General features: G+C 35.5%; 1 protein-coding gene across 1 annotated transcript in view; it reads left to right on the plus strand.

Annotated features, from left to right (window-relative positions):
- The window catches only part of LOC150104669 (filamin-A-like), a 270,337-nt gene that overhangs the window by 66,433 nt on the left and 183,963 nt on the right, over positions 1-19,941 (plus strand). Inside the window, exons 3-5 of the mRNA XM_090395258.1 lie at positions 709-837; positions 3,898-4,071; positions 8,088-8,246. Of these exons, the coding sequence (XP_090251384.1) occupies positions 709-837; positions 3,898-4,071; positions 8,088-8,246 (462 nt within the window). The remainder of the gene's footprint in view (positions 1-708; positions 838-3,897; positions 4,072-8,087; positions 8,247-19,941) is intronic.

The following is a 19,941-nucleotide window of genomic DNA, read 5'->3' on the forward strand; positions in this document are numbered from 1 at the left end:
AATCCCTATATCCTGCTCTAGATCACACATGGAACTTTTTCAGGCCTCCAATAAATGGGGCGGTGGTCTCACACCGGGCGATGAAATTCATCTCCTGCCTAAAGACACTCGCAAGCATCCATGCCCACGGCAAGATTCGAACCAGCACCATCTTGGTTAGGGAGTGGATATGCTGCTCATCAGTCATCCAGAACTACCGGAGTTCATCTGATTGAGATCATTTATAGCAACGAGTTGCAGACTTATGGATGACGAGAGTATGGCAGACATTTGCGCCATCATGTGTTCCTGAACCTACTTGGCATTATTGTGTGATGTGAATTCTGTGATCAATGTTTATGTATCTGCGCTAGCGATCAATTAATTCGATTAATTAGCTGAAAATAGGCCTGGGAAAAAATTAACTCAAGTCGGGGACAAAAAAAAAAAAAAAGCATTTCATTGGGAAACTGAGCATATTTAAATTTTCTTAGCCTCTGTAAGTATGTATAAGCCAGTTTAATGCTTTTTGAGTTCTTCTCTAGCCCCTCCTCTTCTTATCACAATTCTCTTTAACACACTTCAAACAATTGTTTTTATATATTAGCTAACTCTTTGTAATCGGTCTGTGTTTCTGTGCTTATTTAGTTATAATATGTTAGATCACATTAAGTTATGAATATATATGGCTATATATTTATTAATAGAAATTTAATATATGATTTTTAGGGAGTCCGTACAAGTTTCATGTTGACAGTATTAGCAGCGGTTTTGTCACAGCATGTGGACTTGGCTTGAATACTGGTGTCGCTGGTGAAGCATGTAATTTTAACGTATACACAAAAAACATTAGCTCAGGTATGTATCTTTCCATTAAGAAGAAAACCACTAATTTCCAACATTAAAAAAAAACTTATATTTTTGTGGTTATTTTACATTGATTTAATATATTAATACTTTATCAAATTTTTATTAAGATGGAATAAGAAAAATGATAATGCGTTCAGCAATTTGTTTAGTATTATCTCCAAAATTCCGGCCTCAGAGGCTATTATGTGTTATACTGCGGTGGCATCGTATTTCGCGTAGGTTGGAGATATATACCAGTAATTGATCAATTTGGTTTTCACCGCCGTTACTCACGACTAATATGCGCTTGGGTGGGGAGGCGGGAAAGAAGAAACTTGCTGCCAGAAGGCTTTCGTAAAACAATGTTGTTGCGACTCATGATTAGTCAGACAGAGGGACATTCCATATTATATCATGTTAAAAAAAAAAAAAAGGTAAAAATGTAGAATGTCAAGAATAGCAAACTGTTTGTTTTCATTTCTTACTAAAGGAGGCTAAGCCTCTGTTTCTCAATAAATTGGCTACATAGATATGTATATACTTCAATTTTGAATAAAATAAACCAATAACGGGATTATGATTATATTCAGATGTTGTCCGAAGCATAAGGATTCAATTTTTTTAACGGTTTTAAGTTTTTCTAAAATATGTTATAATACTGTGTTTCTAATCTCAAAATGTCAAAATTTTTCTAAGAAAATGTTTTGCCTTTTTGAAATTAACTTTTTGTTTTGACTTTTTTTGACTGTGTCACATTTTTTCTAAATTACCCTCATCCAAGATTGCGATATTCTTTAAGAATGAACTCTTACTTAAATTATTATTGCTAACAGATAAGCATAGGTGTTGACGGTTATTCATGGCTTATTTTTTAACGGTATTAACAACCAAACAATTTTATCAAAAAGATGTTTTATTAATTGCTTATATTTCGCTGAATTTCAAATCAGCATAATCAAAATGCAAGATCTCTTATGTGACAGTTCCATGTACCAAATTATACATCGAGACTCCACTATGTCTCAAAAGAAAAAAGTCCGAAAATTACTGAAAAAAGTGACGTCCTGGCCCAAAGAAATCATCAAAAAAATAAAACCAGTTCATGTTAAACCACCCCGGATTTATAGATTACCAAAAATACACAAACTTAATATTCCCCTACGCCTCATACTCGATAGTATAGATAGTCCCACGTATAAACTGCCTCAACAGTTAGCCAAGTCACTTGCTCCCCTTACTGGCAACTCCTCTATTTTCGTAAAAAAATTCAGTCCATTTCAAAACACTAGTTAAAAATCTTATCCTAAAAAATTCAGACATAATGGTTAGCTTTGATGTCATCTCTTTATTTACGAATGCACCATTTATAGACACTCTTGATTTAATCAAGTCTAAATGTCCCCCTAATATTTTTGAATTATTTAAATTAACATGTATGTAGGCTTACATAGGGGAATCTACAAACAGATTAATGGTACTGCTATTGGTTCCCCCTCCCTCCTTTAGCAAATTTTTACATGGAACACTTTGAAAACAAAGTACTTAACACATCCACATACAAGCCACTAGTGTGGTTACGGTATGTAGATTATGTATTTGCCATTTGGTACCATGGACAAGACCCATTGGATGCGTTTGTCACTTATCTAAACAGTGAACACCCCAAAATCCACTTCACAGTAGAAAAAGAACCGAATACTTGTTTAGCATTTCTTGACACATTAGTCACCCGCCTTTCAGATGGATCAGTAATTTTTTCCATCTACAGAAAGCCAACAAACACACAGGAAGATACCTACATACACAATCACATTATCATCCAGTCGAACAGTATAGCATTTTAAAAACACTTACACACAGAACCAGAGCCATTTGTTTTAACGATACAGCTCTGACCACGGAACTCAAATATCTGCGCCATACGTTCTTGGCCAACAACTATAATCCCCAAAAAATAGATAAAATACTACATAGTCCCATTACTCCGCCCCCCCCCCACGCACCAATACACAAGAGCACAGCATAACTATTTCTATCCCCTACGTCAGAGGTACATCACAGAAGATAGCCAAAGTACTGATGAAACATAGCCTCTGCACCACTTTCAAACCTCACGTCAAACTAGCAACTCTGATCCACTCGCATAAGGATAAACTTCACCCTTTTAGCACACCCAGGAGTGTATGTATATAGTTCCTTGTGACTGTGACTTGGCCTACTATGGACAAACAGGAAGATCAGTTAACATCCGCCTGGAAGAACATAAAAAATACATTCGCTACTATTACTATGGCAAGTCAGGACTGGCAGACCATGCTTTGGACACTCCTTCACGCAGGATTAGATGGAAGAAAACGAATGTGCTATTTAGGAGTCGTTACAGATCTGAAAGATTATTTTTTGAGTCAGCAACGGCTTTGAAGAATTCTCCCAGCCTTAACAAATATGATTGCATTAATTTGCCAAAAATTTGGGAGACTGTTATCCAAAGAACAACTCCCGCATAGCTGCAATGTAATGGGTTTTTTCAACATTAGAGGGCGCCAAAATAGGACCTTCAGATCTTTTGTGAATTGCAATTGTATTGTTTCACTCACTCACTGTCGCGTGTACAAGTGTGTTGTGCTCTGAAGATGCTGATTTGAAATTCAGCAAAATATAAGCAATTAATAAAACATGTTTGTGATGAAATTGTTTGGTATTGTTAATACCGTTAAAAAATAAGTCGAATTATTATTGCTAGCATTCTATAACATGATTCCGATATGTTCTTTCTATTTTCTATTGCATTTTGAATTATACTTACTGAACCTATCTTAGCTCATTTTTAGCTGAATTCATTGTTAATATCCGGTTAGAGGTTTCTATTTCTTTTTACTTTCCTCCCCTCGAGGCTTAAAGTTTAAACCTATTAATCGTGCATTTTTATAAACGTTTCTTAAACATTTCTTGAAGTAATATTTATTAATTATGGCGTTGTTGAACCTTTACATGCTCTTTCTCTCTGGCACTGGTGAAATTTCTGGTTTCGCATGCTTGCTTGATATGTTTTGCTTTGTTTCATTTTAGGTTCCATTTCGGTGAAGGTTGACGGCCCATCAAAATCAGATGTAACATGTCATGACAACAAAGATGGAAGCATTGGGGTATCTTATGTCCCTCCATCTCCAGGAGAATACAAAATACATGTTACTGCTTCTGGGAAGAGTATAGTAGGAAGTCCATTTGTAGCTAAAATAACAGGTAATATTATATTCTAATCGTATTAAATTATATATAATAATTATATTATAAGCCATCATTAAATAATTAGCAAATTATTATGAGGGAAAAAAAACTTCAACTTCGGCAAAACTAGAAATGTGAATTCGATCAATCCATAATATGCCACAATCAGTACCGTCGACAGGGTGCAGCATAGAGGCAGCCTGCCTCACGGCCCTGCTTAATAAGGGCGCTCGTTCAGCCGTATTACGGGCAACAAGATATTTTACAAATATACAGCGTTAATTTACCAAATAAAAAAGGAGCCAATTCCTTGACAGTTAAATATGTGCTTATTATATTTTATTAATACAAAAATTACAATCATACATACTAAAACATATTTTTTCAGACATTAAATATATTGTGTTAGGGTTAGGGACCACGAGATGGCGGCACATTTGAGCCGTTTCTCTTCACAGCGTACCACTTAATTAGTGATAGCCTTGGGCCATCTATCTCTGACTGGTACTAGTGGAGATTGAACTGCCCACTCAGTCTCCAAAAGTTAGATAGGGCTAAATGGCCTCGCCTACTCCCGTATACGGGAATAAAAAAAGGCGTTAGCTGATTTTTTTTTTTTTAACTTATTAGATACTTAAGGAAACAACCCATAAAGTATCATGCGATGTGAATTTCATAAACTTTTCTAGTCTATATATATATATATATATATATATATATATAGTCTATATATATAGTCTAGTCTATATATATAGTCTAGTCTATAAAAAAAAAAAAAAAAAATCAGCTAACGCCTTTTTATTCCCGTATATACGGGAGTAGGCGAGGCCATTTAGCCCTGTCTAACTTTTGGAGACTGAGTGGGCAGTTCAATCTCCACTGGTACCCAATCAGAGACAGATGGCCCAAGGCTATCACTAATTAAGCGGTACGCAGTGAAGAGAGACTAGACAGGCAGTCTAGTCTATATATATATATATACACACACACACACACACACACACACACACAGGGGCGGCTCGTCTATAGGGGCTAAGCCCCACCTATATTTGTATAACTAGCCCAATAATTGTAGTTTTAAAAAATATGTTTCTTGTAATTATTATTTTTTGATCTATTTCCAACACGTTTTATTGTTTAATAAAAAAATTACTGTAGTATTTTATGGCAATATTGTATAATGCCACTTAGTACGGCCTCTGGGGCCAGCCACGGCTGGCCCTATTTTATACGTGTAGAACACAGAGCATGTATGAGGTAAGTGCACTAGCGATCGTGGTTGTTTACTGGGCGCAACGCTTATCTTGGGGCCAGTTTAGTCTGGCCCAGTCAATACGTTTGTACGTAAATAGCGGGCGATTCTTTCATTGTCTTTTTATTTATTCTCGTTGTTGATCTGTTTTACTGTTTTTAGTGTGTTTAATTGTTGTTGTAGTTTTTTGTTATAATTTATTTTAAAGTATACAAAACCATACATTTTAACTATGAACAAAAATCGATAGTTTATTGGAAAAACGTTTCTCGTTATTTCTCGGAATCTTGGAAGTTTCGACATTGATTTATAAAATAAACAATAGAAATATTTTTTTTTTTTTTTTTTTACAATAGAAATAATAACTTTTTTGTTTTAACACTTAAAAAATGAAAACATTTTGCAGGGAGGCCAGCTGGAGTTGAACCAGCATCTTTGGATTTCCGGTTCACTACTCTAGTCCGTTGAACTTTTTTTTTTTTTTTGCTGTAGTCCTTGAGCTTTTATTTGTATAATCAACATGCTATGTACATTCGGAATTATATACAAATATTAACAATCTATGTACAATATTTACATAGCATGGTTGTTGTTGTTTACATATTAATGTAATATGTAGACAATATCAGTTTGCAAGTACATTTTTTTTCCTTTTTTTTTACACATAATATTTTAGATATATCTATTTTCATATATGTTACTAACCAATTACATTAATTCCATATTTCTACTTTTTTTTTTTTTTTTTTTTGTATTTGCATGTTATTTTTACTCTTTACATCATTCATTTCTATTCCCACAGCTATTCAGCTGGTGGGTTACCTATTTACATCTGCATTGGAATATGCAGGCATTAATTTTATACCTTTAATATACATTGCGTTATTGTAACAAATTTTTGCTAATGGCACATTTAATAATATATCCTTACCATATATATATTCATATACATACATACACATACCCATATATATATATATATATATATATATATATATATATATATTATACATTGTTTTACATCAGTCATTTCTATTTCGACAGCTATACATTTGGCGTGGATTGCCCGCAACAGCAAATCTTTCGAGTTTTCGTGTTATTAATACGTTGAGTCCGTATATGTTACGTCCTGATAATAGAAATAATAACTATAAATCAATAATATAACCCACTATATAAATATAAAAAAATTAAGTTGGTTTTGGCCCCTGGCCCCACCTGTTTCTATTGTCACTAGCCGCCACTATATATATATATATATATATAACAAGCAAAACCATATGTTGCACTGGCAACGTATGGTTTTGCTTGACACTACCCCGTCGTGAAAGTGTTAAAACTAAGATATATATATACTGTATATACAGTATAGTGAATGTATTTCAGATAATATGGAAATCAGCTGAAGAGAATTAGCATTTCAACTCAACTGTCTGCTTGCTTTTTCTTTGGGTCGCGAGATCTTTTGTTAATACCGCACCAATCATATGCACTTCTTCATAGCTGCTCTTTCTCTACTGGTCTATCATCTTGAACAGCTTTCACTTCTCATTAGTCATTTGTGAAGGATTATTCATTACGTATCCCAAGTCTTGTAAATTACTGATAATGTTTGCTTGACATAATGGGAAAAAAGATAACGCTATTTGGGTAGGTAACTTTGACGTTGCACACAAGAAAACCCTCTCGAGGCCAGGAGAAGTGATGACGACGAATAAGAGTTTCTTGTTAAGTCATACCCATTTTCAGTTTTTTTCTAAAAAGTTTAGTTTCCGAAAATCCTCGCATATGCCGGCAAAGGTTGGTCGATTGGTAGAGCCTCTGCTACTAATGGCTCAGTTAACTAAGTTTGAGCGCGGCTAGTAGTTGGAAGGGATCCAATCGTTCGAAGATGTTGGAACACTCTCCCTCGATGAATCTTTGGACTCCCTGGAGGTGTCTAATAATAATAATATCATGCACAACGATTTCTTTTGCTTAAATTTTGGGGAAAAAATACGAGTTATATTCGAGTAAATACGGATTGTATTTACTCGAATTTTTTTAACTTTCAAATTTTTAAGTATGGATCATTGGTTAAAGACTGAATTTATACTTCAGTCTTTAACCTGAATTATGTCGAATTGATATATTGTGACAGATTCCTTCTAGTTAACAGAATCGAATATATTTGGGCAATAAAAACTATTGACAGTGTATTTGATTCTGTTTAAATTATCTGTTCTTGTTTCAAAAGCTTGAAGATTATATTATTATCCCTTATAGTTCTGGCAGAGCTCCAGATTATGAAATAGTTCTTGGCACTTGGCGATACCCAGTATTCTCTGGACACAAACCAAATGTTCCCTACTGTACTGCTAGTAAATGATGTTGGAAATGATATTCTTATGTCATGTGGTTTAATTACTACACTTTGCATTTCTAAATTATTTGATGACAGAGGCACTGAAAAGCCTCTGAATTTTTGTGGTATGTTCTTGGTACATGGTGTATGTTTAGACCCAGCAAGAACGTAGTTACTGTTTAGCAGTCAGCATTCTGTTTCGGGTTTGCATTCTAAAATAAGGATTAGTTATGGCAAAGCTTTATTTAAATATTCAAAATGAATATTTATAGAAACATTTGTCTACTATATCGTAACCCAATTAACAAAAGCTAAAAACCGATTTCAAAATGTTTTTGTACGATGCTTTTTTACCATAATATGAGAATTCCGGTTTTCAAACAATATCTTAAAAAATATAAATGGTTTAAATGTTTTCTTTTTTTAATATTATAGGAGAAGGAAGAAAACGTAATTATATTTCCATTGGCCATTCCAGTGAAGTCTCTCTCAATGCCGTAGAAAAGGACACTAGGAATCTCAATGCCAGTATAGTTGCACCATCTGGTCTTGAGGAACCATGTTTTGTGAAGAAACTTAAAGATGGGCACCTCGGTAAGTGATAAAAAATAATTTAATGAAGCTAACACAGATCTTCAAGCTTCAGACGAAACAATAAGAAACACATGGATACATTTTAAAGTAATAATCACATTTACGAAAGGTTGTAAACTAATAGCACATGAACAGCGCCGTACTTATACACAGGCACACGAGGCTCTAGCTGGAGGCTCAAAGAATTAGGGCCAGTTTAAGTGCCCAAACAATGAGGGAGGATCACTGAACACTCTATCGTCTCGTGAAAGTGTAAGTACGGCCCTGCACATGAGTACCGTAAATGGGCCAGTAATCTAGGAACCCTGCAGAGACCTAACATGCTGCATTTTGTGAATCATTCAGGCATCTCCAAGTAAGCAGGATAGTTGTCTCATACTGGTCATTTGCCACCCGAGAGCTTTCACAACTATCCATGCCACAGTGGTAATATAGCGTACAACCTCTAGGTTGGAAAGCCCGATATGCTATCCACTTGGCCCATTAGATAGACAATTAACACTTAGCTTTCATGAATATTGCTAAATACATTTTGTTATTAAGCTGAATCGCATGTGTAGTGTAATGAGATAGACAATATTTTATGTGCCCTAAAATATTCCCTATCTCATTCTTAAAATTAACCTTCAGATTTGTTGTTTAAGTTGCACCCAACAGTTGAATGTTTTAATCAGTGACAATAGCTTCCGGTGGTCGAGCTACGGATGCTCAGCCATTGAGCGCTCGGGAAACTGTTTACGACATGGTTCATAGAAGTAGTGTCTCAAGAATATATAGCATAATTAACAGGGACTAGGTTTAGTATATTAGAATTGAATATTTTAATTACTTCGAGTAGTCATATTGATAACCGATAATATGCAGATGCATGTTGGAATTTATATTATGCAATCGCAATAGAAACAGAAACATAAATGACACACACACACACACACACACACACACACACACACACACACACACACACACACACACACACACACACACACACACACACACACACACACACACACACACACACACACACACACACACACACACACACACACACACACACACACACACAGAGAGAGAGAGAGAGAGAGAGTTATATATTAACTAGAACGTTCGTGTAAAATACTCTTTTTTTTTTTTTGCTTGTTTTTAAAAGTGCATTCTGCAGTAGAGACATAAATTGAACTCAGATGCAGAACAATTGCAAGTGGTCATGAACATCTACACCTCAGCTATGGAGGCTGTCACTTTCGTTGTAGAGACCTAAACTATTATTTCACGAGCCACTTAGTAAACGCTGGCCCTCAAAAACAAAATATTCTATCTAACAGACTATAAAATCATATAGTTTTTCCAGCCTCCGTGAGATGATGTACTGACCGAACACCAAGGCTTTGAATGAATTCCCCAATCTTCTATCCCATTTCGCGAAGCTAGCGCATTATTCCAACCCTTTAGGATCAACCTTTCGAATCTTTTAGTCCTAATCAACCTAGAGCTATCGGAGGAGTGTTATGCATGCAACAAGCACCGCCAGATAGAAGTCACTCCAAGCTTTTATCTACCTCGTTCATATTTTATGGGGATTTCCTAGTGTTTAAAATATTTCGTATTCGAATTCTAAAAGCATATACGAATGTTTTATAGGAAAATGTTCATGCGCTATTCGTGATTAGAATCTATAAAGCAATGAAGCTCTGATAAAACTAAAAGGAAAAAAATTCTAGGAAGATATAGAAATAATGGTGCATATACAACTGATTGGATAGGCAACAACTTTGCTACATTTTGAAAATAAACAACACGTTTGAAGTGCATCTGGATATGGAATTGAAGTGAGACTAAACAAAGAATATCAGATTATTTCAAAAAATCATGAGGCTATGTTTAAGATTTAGTTTGTTATTCATAATGTGTGAAAGCAGGATAATAAAATAACTTCATCTAGTAAAAACAACACGCAAATACTCCATTCTCGGATGTTTTCAGAAAAAGATACATTGAGAAATCATAAGCCGTACTACAGACTTCTCACATGTAAAGAGCTAAAGAAAGGCAGAAGATAAAAGAAAATTCAAGGAAATGTCAAGACAGAAAATTAGGAAGTGAAAAAAAAAAGTAATAAAGAATTTACTTAAAAGGGGGGGGGCACAGTTTTGTTTACTCGGCAGAAAACAAAACTGTGGACATGAAGAGAGAACTACTAGACAACAGTACTGAAGAGTACTGAACTAAACAAGTTCAGAGACTAATGGGGTGTGGGGGGGGGAATACAGTAACTCAGTAATAGCTGGAAACAAACAAAGTAAGTATTAGAATGGGAGATTTTTTCTCCAAGAAACTCGAATTTTCCTTAGAAGAAACAAAACTATCCTCCGATGAACAGCCACATAGATCCCCTCACCACCACCACACACACACACACACACACACACACACACACACACACACACACACACACACACACACACACACACACACACACACACACACACACACACACACACACACACACACACACACACACACACACGTGCTCCTAATGACATTAGCCACCTTGAAATTTAATTCCAAATAACTCAAGAAGAATGGGGGGACAGAAAGATTGAGGTGAGTGAATCTCATGCAGTTGATAGAGGCAATGAATATCGAAAAAGAAGAAATGAAAATGGGAAAGTGGAAATAATAAAGGCCATAAAAAGACAAAAGTGGGCAGATGAAGAGTCGCCGGAACTGGTGATTGAAATTATAAAAAACAGTATAAGAGTTCGTAAGGTATTAAGAGATGGCAAAAAGGAAGTAGGGACAGTAACGTCTAGCTATTATAGTGCATAAACCGTTGTGAGGTTCGGCAAGAAGCTATTTAGATACCAGAGTTAGCCTACTTAGTAATTTAGCACTGAGTCCACTTCTGTTTTATTATAATTGATACGCTTCATAAGGAATAACAAATGAGAACCGTCTGCAGGTGATGAATTGCTTAAAATGAATTTAGAAATGTCATAAAAATCTAGATAGTTTAAGCCTCTAGTAATTTTGTAGAAATAGAGACTGTGACTAGTCGAATAAGAACTAAAGATATTTTTGCTTTTAATGGCAAATGTGGTAAATGGATAAATGTAATGAAATGGCTTAAATAGAATCTATATTCATCTGTAAAGATTAATGTTTAAAAAATTCATTTAGTCCTGAATTTGAATCATAAATAACTGCAAAAATCGCATATGCATCGGTTCCTGTAAAAACTTCCTTATAACTACGAAAATATACTCTTTACTGTACAGAGGGTAGAAATAGTTTATCAAATATTTAATTTCTGATGTAGTGGCCTTCAAATGTGAATGATGGATGCATCGTTCTAAAATTAAATGCCTTGCAATAATTACTTTTCATTCAGTTTTTTTTTTTTAATTTAACTTGGAAGAGTAATTTTAGGTTACTGTTGAAAAAGTTAATTTCATTTCATTTTTTTAAAATGCTTTAGTAGTAAAAATATATTAGTTTGGAAGTTTATTTTCGTATCAAAAACAAATCCAAGGTGCTATACATAGGTATTTACCGATTTCTTCCATTTAGTTCAGCTTACATTACCAATGAATGCTTCAAGCCGAGACTGACCATGCACTTCAGCGTTTTCTGCTATCTCTAAATAAAAGTTAATAGTTTTTCAAACTTTTATTAGAGATAATTCTTCTGTCATGGTTACTGATAAACCTCTATATGTATCTTATATACTTTGTGATAAAAATACTTAATTTAAAGTGGGTAGGATGTGAGAGTAATTTCTTTACTCTGTTGGAGCAGTATACATATAAAATTGTTAGCATATTTAGAAATGTAATAAATCTAATGTACAATAATTTCATTATATTAATTTATCTGTGGCAACATGTATGTTTTATTGTTGTTTTTTAAAGAAAATTTCTGCTTTTAACAAAAAAAGTTTGCGAATTATAATCGATTCACCTTCTCGGTATGATAATTTATTAGTTACACCGACAGACAACAGCCAAAATAAGCGATATCCTGCCATTATGATTTGCGTTTCATGAATACCAAAAATTTCAAGAATATACTAAATTAAATTTATGTGTAACTTTCGTGCATAGATGAAACTGGACGCACAGTTGTTTTCAGAAAAGAAGAACACAAAAACAGGCCTTTCCGATCATGCTCTGTAGAAATGTCATAAGAGTGAAAAGGCACACAACTATTATATCAGATAAGAACATACTAGGAAAGAAAATTTAAAGAGGTACGCAGGCTTCATGAAACAACCAAATTTAAACAAGAATGATGGGTTCAAAATTTCCAAGTTGTGTTCAACAGATACAACACTAACAGAAAAGCTCATCTTCAGCTTGCGTAGAACAGCGGTTTTGAGTTCCAACCAATTCTGGGGGTTGCAGAACATTGATAACCGCGAGTGAATTAAATATTTATTATAGAACTAATGAAACTATTGCACACTACAATCATTCTATTTTTGATTAGTTTATTGCAGAAATAAACATCATCAAGCATGATTATGCTGATTACACAATTATTTAAAAGCGATCGCAGATAAAAAAAAAGTTCACGAACCTGTGGCATGGAATACCAAACTATAATAACACCAATTTATGCAAACAAAAATAATGATGCTAATGATCCCATCATATATTGGCTAGCTGAAAGTAAACATGGTAACTTTAATAAAAAGTATGCTGATTTAGCTTTCACTGTAATCACCAAATCACGAATATTCTGGCGCTGAGAGATAGTTGTATCAAGTTTTTTCGCTTTGTTTTTGGGTTTTTCGCTGTTATTATTATTATCATTATGACATTAACATCTCGATTTTATTAAAAATAATATCAACAACAATAAAGAAAATTTATGTTTTGTGATTTGACCTAAAAACGTAAGTAAGATTCAGTAAGATTTCAAACCGTTTTTGCAGATCATATAAAGTTCCAGACTACCTGAACTTTTGAATATTCGAAAAATGTTGTTTAAACTGTTTTAATGGTAGAAACCTGTAAGTTTTTTTTTATTAATTAAACAGTAAACATACATTTGAAGTGCAGAAAGAACAAACTGTTTACATTTTATAATATAAATATAGAAGGGTAAGAATTGTTTTTAAATTTTCCAAAAACAAATATCAAGAAAGAAGAAAGGATAAGTCTATCTTGATGGGAAGAACACACTGAAGTTCTCAGTTAGCTATACAAGAAACTTAAGAGTTCGTCACAAGAACGATGAAGTTATTTTGTTGCTCTTGGAGAGGTGTGTGTGGGGGGGGGGGGTCTTCCAACGTGATTTAGACGGAAACTGTGGATGGTGGGTTCTACAGCGATGAAAAGGTGGTTGCATATATTGTGTCTGTTATGGTCTGTGTGAAGTAGATACATTGTGTGATTGACTGCAGGTAGTAGAGACGGTGTCGAGGAGATATTCGATCATTGTTACATTTTACAGGACAGGTGAGGTCTGTTGTGTGTTTCATTGCTCCAGATGTGTTTCAGTAAGCGCAGAGATTTGAGTCGATAAGTTTGAGTCTGTGCATCTTGGTAAGATGTTTTGAAACAGCCTCCACTGCATTTCTGCGTCAGCTTTGATATTTGCAGTCTCGTGTCACTTTTGTTTAGTTTATTTTATTTTATTTAGAGGAGAAATGGGGGATTAAGAATTTATTATTATACCCCCCATGAGTTAAGTATTATAACTCATGGGGGGGTTAAGTATTTATGACGGTAGATCAGTGTGTGTTCACGGGGCCGGTTTGTGTGCTTGCGGGATGAAAAACCCCAGATAAACTGGTGGGAAAAACCCTGCTGTCCACGCCCAAGACCGGCTAACTTGGCTATGGCTGAGGAAGATCCTTGAGCTCTTCACCTCGTCGAAGAATCGAACCTAGGACACTCCTTCCCCAGGCATATGGTTGCGAAGCGCATAGTCCCTAGGCTAACCGCGCTTCGCAATCAATAATATCACTGTTATGAGGTCTGGAAAGGCTTTTATGACTGCTAATTTCACTTGCCGTTAGTTTGGGATTTTTCATTAACAACTGTTCAGAGGTTATCTAATTTAAATTCTTCATCAGAAGATTCCAGATTTTCTGAATCCTGCCCATAATGTTGGAAGTTTAATGGATTTTTTACAACACTCAGAAAGGATTAAAAAGAATTTAATACTTCCCATATTTCGTCCTAGTCACTAAGACATCTACGGGGATTACAAAAATAACTAATGTAACATAACACAAATATCATACAATACTAAGCCCAACCACGTGGGTGACACTAAATACTAAGCCCACGTGGTTGGGCTTAGTATTGTATGATATTTGTGTTATGTTACATTAGTTATTTTTGTAATCTCCGTAGATGTCCTAGTGACTAGGACGAAATATAGGAAGTATTAAATTCTTTTTAATCCTTTCTGAGTGTTGTAAAAAATCCATTAAACCTCCAACATTATGTCTTCACAGCACTTACGCCTCTATACATGAATCCTGCCCAAATCTAAGTAACGAAGTGAAGATGATGTTCAGTTGTGAACTCGATGATGTGTCTATTTGTGAACAGGGGTTATGCGTGCACAGGTGACAGGGGTGATCATTTTAATGTGTGTTACAGTTCTTGGTCTTTCCTGTGCTGGAGAGTATCTCAATAAAGGCTTGACAACTAGGAAGGTACTGGTGGTTGGCTCTTCTGAGAATTGTGGATAACCAGAAACTTTTGGTAGATATTCGAAGAATATATCTTGGTGAATAAGTGTGGTTCATCTGCAACGGCTTGATCTGCAGAAGCTTGAGGAAGAAGATATTTCTGAAGTGAACTTGGTTTCATTTGAGACTAAGCCCTGACTAACCATCTCTTTAGTATGACATGCAGAGTACTGAGAAAGATTTCCAGTTTGTTTTTTGCATAGAAACGCGTAATCGATGATTTAATATTGTTGGGGTTCCAATGGTGTAAACATTTTGAGAATGTGCCACAGAATGTTGTCTGCAATCTGGTTGATGCAATCAATATGATATTCAATCTTCTTCTAGTTCTGTTCACTTCTGGATTTCCAGTGCCCTGTGCATAAGCCATTGCTTTCTCCTGTATTTAATTTTGCTCTCGAGATTTCTGCGTACATTTTGTGTGTTTCGTGAATGATTTTCATTTCTTCCTCATTTCCTATTGCGATTGTGACGTCATCAGCTTAGACTGATAGTGTGATATTCCAGTGAAGATGCAGAACTTGGTGCAGGCTATTATGTAATTTTACTAGAAATGGTTCTATGGCCAACGCATACATTATTCTTGAGAGTGGACAGCCTTGTTTTATCTCTTAAGTAGGGGAAAGTGCGAATGAGGTGATTGCTTACTTTCACATGGAACAGTGCTTCTTGTAGTACGTTGATTGTCTGTTTGATGTAACATATCAATGTGATCTCAAAGCTTCTAAAAGGTACTCGTGTTCAATTCTGAAAAACGTTTTTTCTCGGTCAAGACTAATTTATTCTAAGTTTTCATTGTGAACATTGGCAAAGAAGATATGGTTCCTGATTAAGTGTAAATTGTGGTATATTGAGCGCTTTGGCAGAAAGTGCAGTCAGTTTTTTTTTTTTTTTCATATTTCCCGGCCGTCCCGTCGTTTTAATAAAAATGTCAATTTTGTCCCATTTTAAATAAAAACTATAAATATACTTTAATATTGGTCAATTATTCATAACCTATAATCGTTTGTGGATCACAAAATTTATAATTGTGAGGCAGTTGGATACATGGAACAAAGAAAACATTCCTGTATGAGATAGATGGGCACAGATTTTTTTTTCTGAAATGAGCGAAACGCCTAGACTTTCAAGACTTTTGTAATATTGTAGAGTTTATTCTTTGTCTTCCAGGAAGTACAGCACCTGTTGAGAGAATATTTTCTGTTATGAACAGTATGTGGTCAACGGAGAACTCTAAGGATTTCTAAGGTCAAAGGAATAAGTATTGAGACAATGACGGCTATGTTAGTTGTAAGACAAAATTGTTGTGATGGAGTGTGGGAAGTTTTATGATAAGGTGTTGAAAGACCGAAATTTGCTGCATAAGATCACTTCATCGGAGAAATATTCATGGTACGATCGTGGTGAAATACAGTCCCCCTTTGCGTCTACCTAAATTTTTGTATGGGTTCTGTCACCGAAGAATAATGGTAAGCTCAATATGTTTATGTAATAAAATGTTTTTTTTTACCGTCTTACATTTTCATGCATACAGAATATTACATAACCTCTTCCCGTTTTTGCCATCTCGATGTCCCGTTTTTGTCTCAAGGAAATATGGTCAGCCTATGAAAGCGACAATGGTCAGATCCATGGAAACGCCATCTAAATGCAAATTTTTAATTCAGTGGAATTGCAAAACACTTGTTAAGTTTCGCTTACTTTTTTAGAAGTAGTAAAGTTAGGAGTAGAGTGCGCAGTAAAAAATGTCTGAAGGCAACTCCACTGACTAGTTATAACCGGTTGAATTAGTCGACACTTTTGCTTCGGAGTTTATCCATAATGTTACCTTATTTATTAAGTCAGTCAATACATAAGTCAATAAATATCAACCATGTGTTCTCTTGCTTCCCTGGATGCCTGTGCCTATGAAATCATATATGCCTTTGGGCTAGCTATCAGTGACGGCTAAGGATGGAGTTGGCTGCTTATTGAACTCCAAAAAACATTGTTATAACTAAACTGCCTCGCCTACTCTCTTTTGGGAGTAAAAGACAGAGAATTTATATCACTAGAGGTGTAGACATAAAACTAAATATGAATTTGGCTATATGGACCAATGAAATTTCATCACAAATGCTGAAGGAGTGTTCATCAGAATTGACTGTGGCCTTAACCTGGCTGTGAAACATGGGTCTCAGCATATTGGGTGGCGCAAAAAATGGTGCATCTTACTGCTGCCCTGTTTGTATCTCCGGAGTGAAGATACTGCTGGAAAAGACCATTGAGAGCTCGCAAGCAGAAACAGGCTGCCAGGAGAATCTATACTTTGCAATGAACAGTGAAGGAAATGACGTGTAATGTTTGGTTAGTAATTGTTCATTTGGCTTCCAGTATGAAGACCACATGCTTTTTAACGAGAATTGGGTTTTATTAGATTAAACAACTCAATCTGACAAGTTGTGCAAATCGTAGCCCTTACATAATCAAGGGTATAAGACGTATAAAAAAACTAGGAAAAATAATTATGCATATGTGTAGCTGCCATAGCGCAATTGGAAGTATAGCGGAACATTGGTCCTTCGATTGGAAAAGACTTGGGTTCGATTCTCGTCGTGACGAGGGGAATCCTTATATGGGCTTTTTCAGTAGAAGGTGAGTTGGCCAATCTCATACTGGGATAGCAAGGTTTTTTCTTCCAGAATCTCCGGTTTTTCAGCCCGCGTACAGACAAATCGGCCTTCAGGACACACACACAATTTAGACACAAAAAATACTGTGTTGTTGATGACTGGGCGGTAGATGGCGTTGATGATAGTAGTGTCGTAGTAGGAGAATTAAGTAGTAGTAGTTGAGAGGATGAAGTGTATTTAGCTAAGTAGAGTAGGTTGTCCTCCCGCGATGAGTCTTTGGACTGCCTGCAGGTATCATGTAATAATAATAATATGATGATGATGATGAAGAGGATGACGACGACATATATTAACAGACCCGACTCCCACTGAAATTGAGAAAAATCATTAATTTCGTGTTGTAAAAGAACAAAACGATAAATAAATAAAGATATACCGTATTTTTCGGACCATAAGACGCATCTTTTTACATAGAAAAAGCGACTTAGAATTTGGGTGCGTCTTATGGTCCGAAGGTAGGTAATACCGGGTAAGTCTGGGAATCCCAAGTTTTCGATGCGAGCCAAACACGTGTCTCGCTGCACATGTGGAAATTCCCGATTTACATACGAAAACTTTACCGGCGTCAATAGTAGTTAGTGGGCGAGCGTATGGGATTTTGAACGGAAGAGACAATTATTAAGACTTTTAAAAAATGCAGCGTAAGTTACGCGATGGATGGTGCTGAAGATGACTTAGTTTTTGAATAGAGTGATAACAATAGTTCAGACACCAATACAAAAAGTGACAGTAACGAGACAAGTGGTGACGAACTGAATGCTACTGGTACTGGTACAACACAAGTTATGGTAATAATAAATGAAGTTTAAGGTTTGTGAAGTGTTAGCTGATTTTTGATTTTATTATTATTATTATTATTATTATTATTATTATTATTATTATTATTATTATTATTATTATATCTGAGATCTCCAGGGAGTCAAAGACTCATTAAGGGAGGCTATGAATCACCCAAATCAAATCACCCCCCCAAAAAAAAAACAGCTATCATACCTTCCCTTCAATTCATTCACACTAGATGCACTCACTACCTAAGGACAAATTATTCCACTTACTCACTGCTCTCTCTGAGAAAAACCTAGCGCTTACCCCTTTCCTTGACTGTGAACAATTTTATTATTATTATTATTATTATTAGCAGCAAGCAGTCGCAAGCACGCTATTTCGATGCTCCCATATTTTAAGTTGCAAAGTAGATATTTTCTTGTGAATTAAAATTTAAAGTACATCAGTGAACTCCGTTCTTCAAGACGAACATATAGATGTAAAAACTGTAAGTATCTGTTAAGTAATAAGTAAAATATAAGTATTCAAAGTTCGAAGTATACGTTGGTCAACTACGCGAGAAGAGAACAAAGGAGGACGCCATATTAGAAAATACAGCAAGATCGTCAAACAAGAAGTATGAAGTGCTACAAATGCCAAGAAGACCTAACGGGGGAAGAAAACCACGTAACATGTAGGAACTGCCAAAGAAACATGCATTTTTTATGTTCAGTATTGTCCGAGACTACCTGGCAGCGAAAATCAAACAAGAATCGTGACGAGTGGAAGTGTCCCCATTGCAGAGATAACAAAGGAACGTCGCCTTCGACCGCAGGCGGAAAACAGCCAACGCAGAAAACAACCGCAGGCAGTAAACAGCTATCAACAACAGAGGGAATTAAAAACAAAGAAAACAACAATGGAAACCCAGGTGAGCCATCTTTAAATGCATTACTTGAAAATAGATTACAAAACCTAAAAGACTGTTTAATTGATTTTGTTGGAGAACTATTTAAAAAACATACCGCACAAATTACAGAAAAATTTAACCAATACGAGGCATTTATTAAATTTAATAATAACTCGATAGAAGATATGTTACAGACCGTTAGAGAAATTAAAAACTGCGTCAAAGAGCTAACTGAAAGACAGCATAATTTAATTAAAGAGACAACGGACCTACGGCAAGAACTAAACTCTCTAAAGCAACAGTACGAGCTCTCAAACCAACAGCAGCACAAAAATGACCTCCTCATAAATGGTCTCCCAGAAATAGCTACGGAACCTCTAAGAGACACTGTAATTCAACTAAGCCAAAAAATCGGCTCCCCCATTGAACCAAGAGACATCCAGTCAGTGCATCGGTTACCACAAAAAAGGAAAAGAGAAAATAATACCCGTCCTTCCCCGTCGTAGTGCGACTCACCAACAGCCTAACAAAAACAACACTTATAAAAGCTAGCAGGATCAAAAATCCAGTAGTAAAGGATCTGAAAGGAGACCACGACAACACCCCAATATACTTGTCTGAATACCTTACTCCACACTA

The sequence above is a fragment of the Typopeltis vanoorti genome, chromosome 7, assembly GCF_054136105.1.
Source record: "Typopeltis vanoorti isolate ZY-2024b chromosome 7, IOZ_Tvanoo_1.0, whole genome shotgun sequence".
NCBI classification, from domain to species: Eukaryota; Metazoa; Arthropoda; class Arachnida; order Uropygi; family Thelyphonidae; genus Typopeltis; species Typopeltis vanoorti.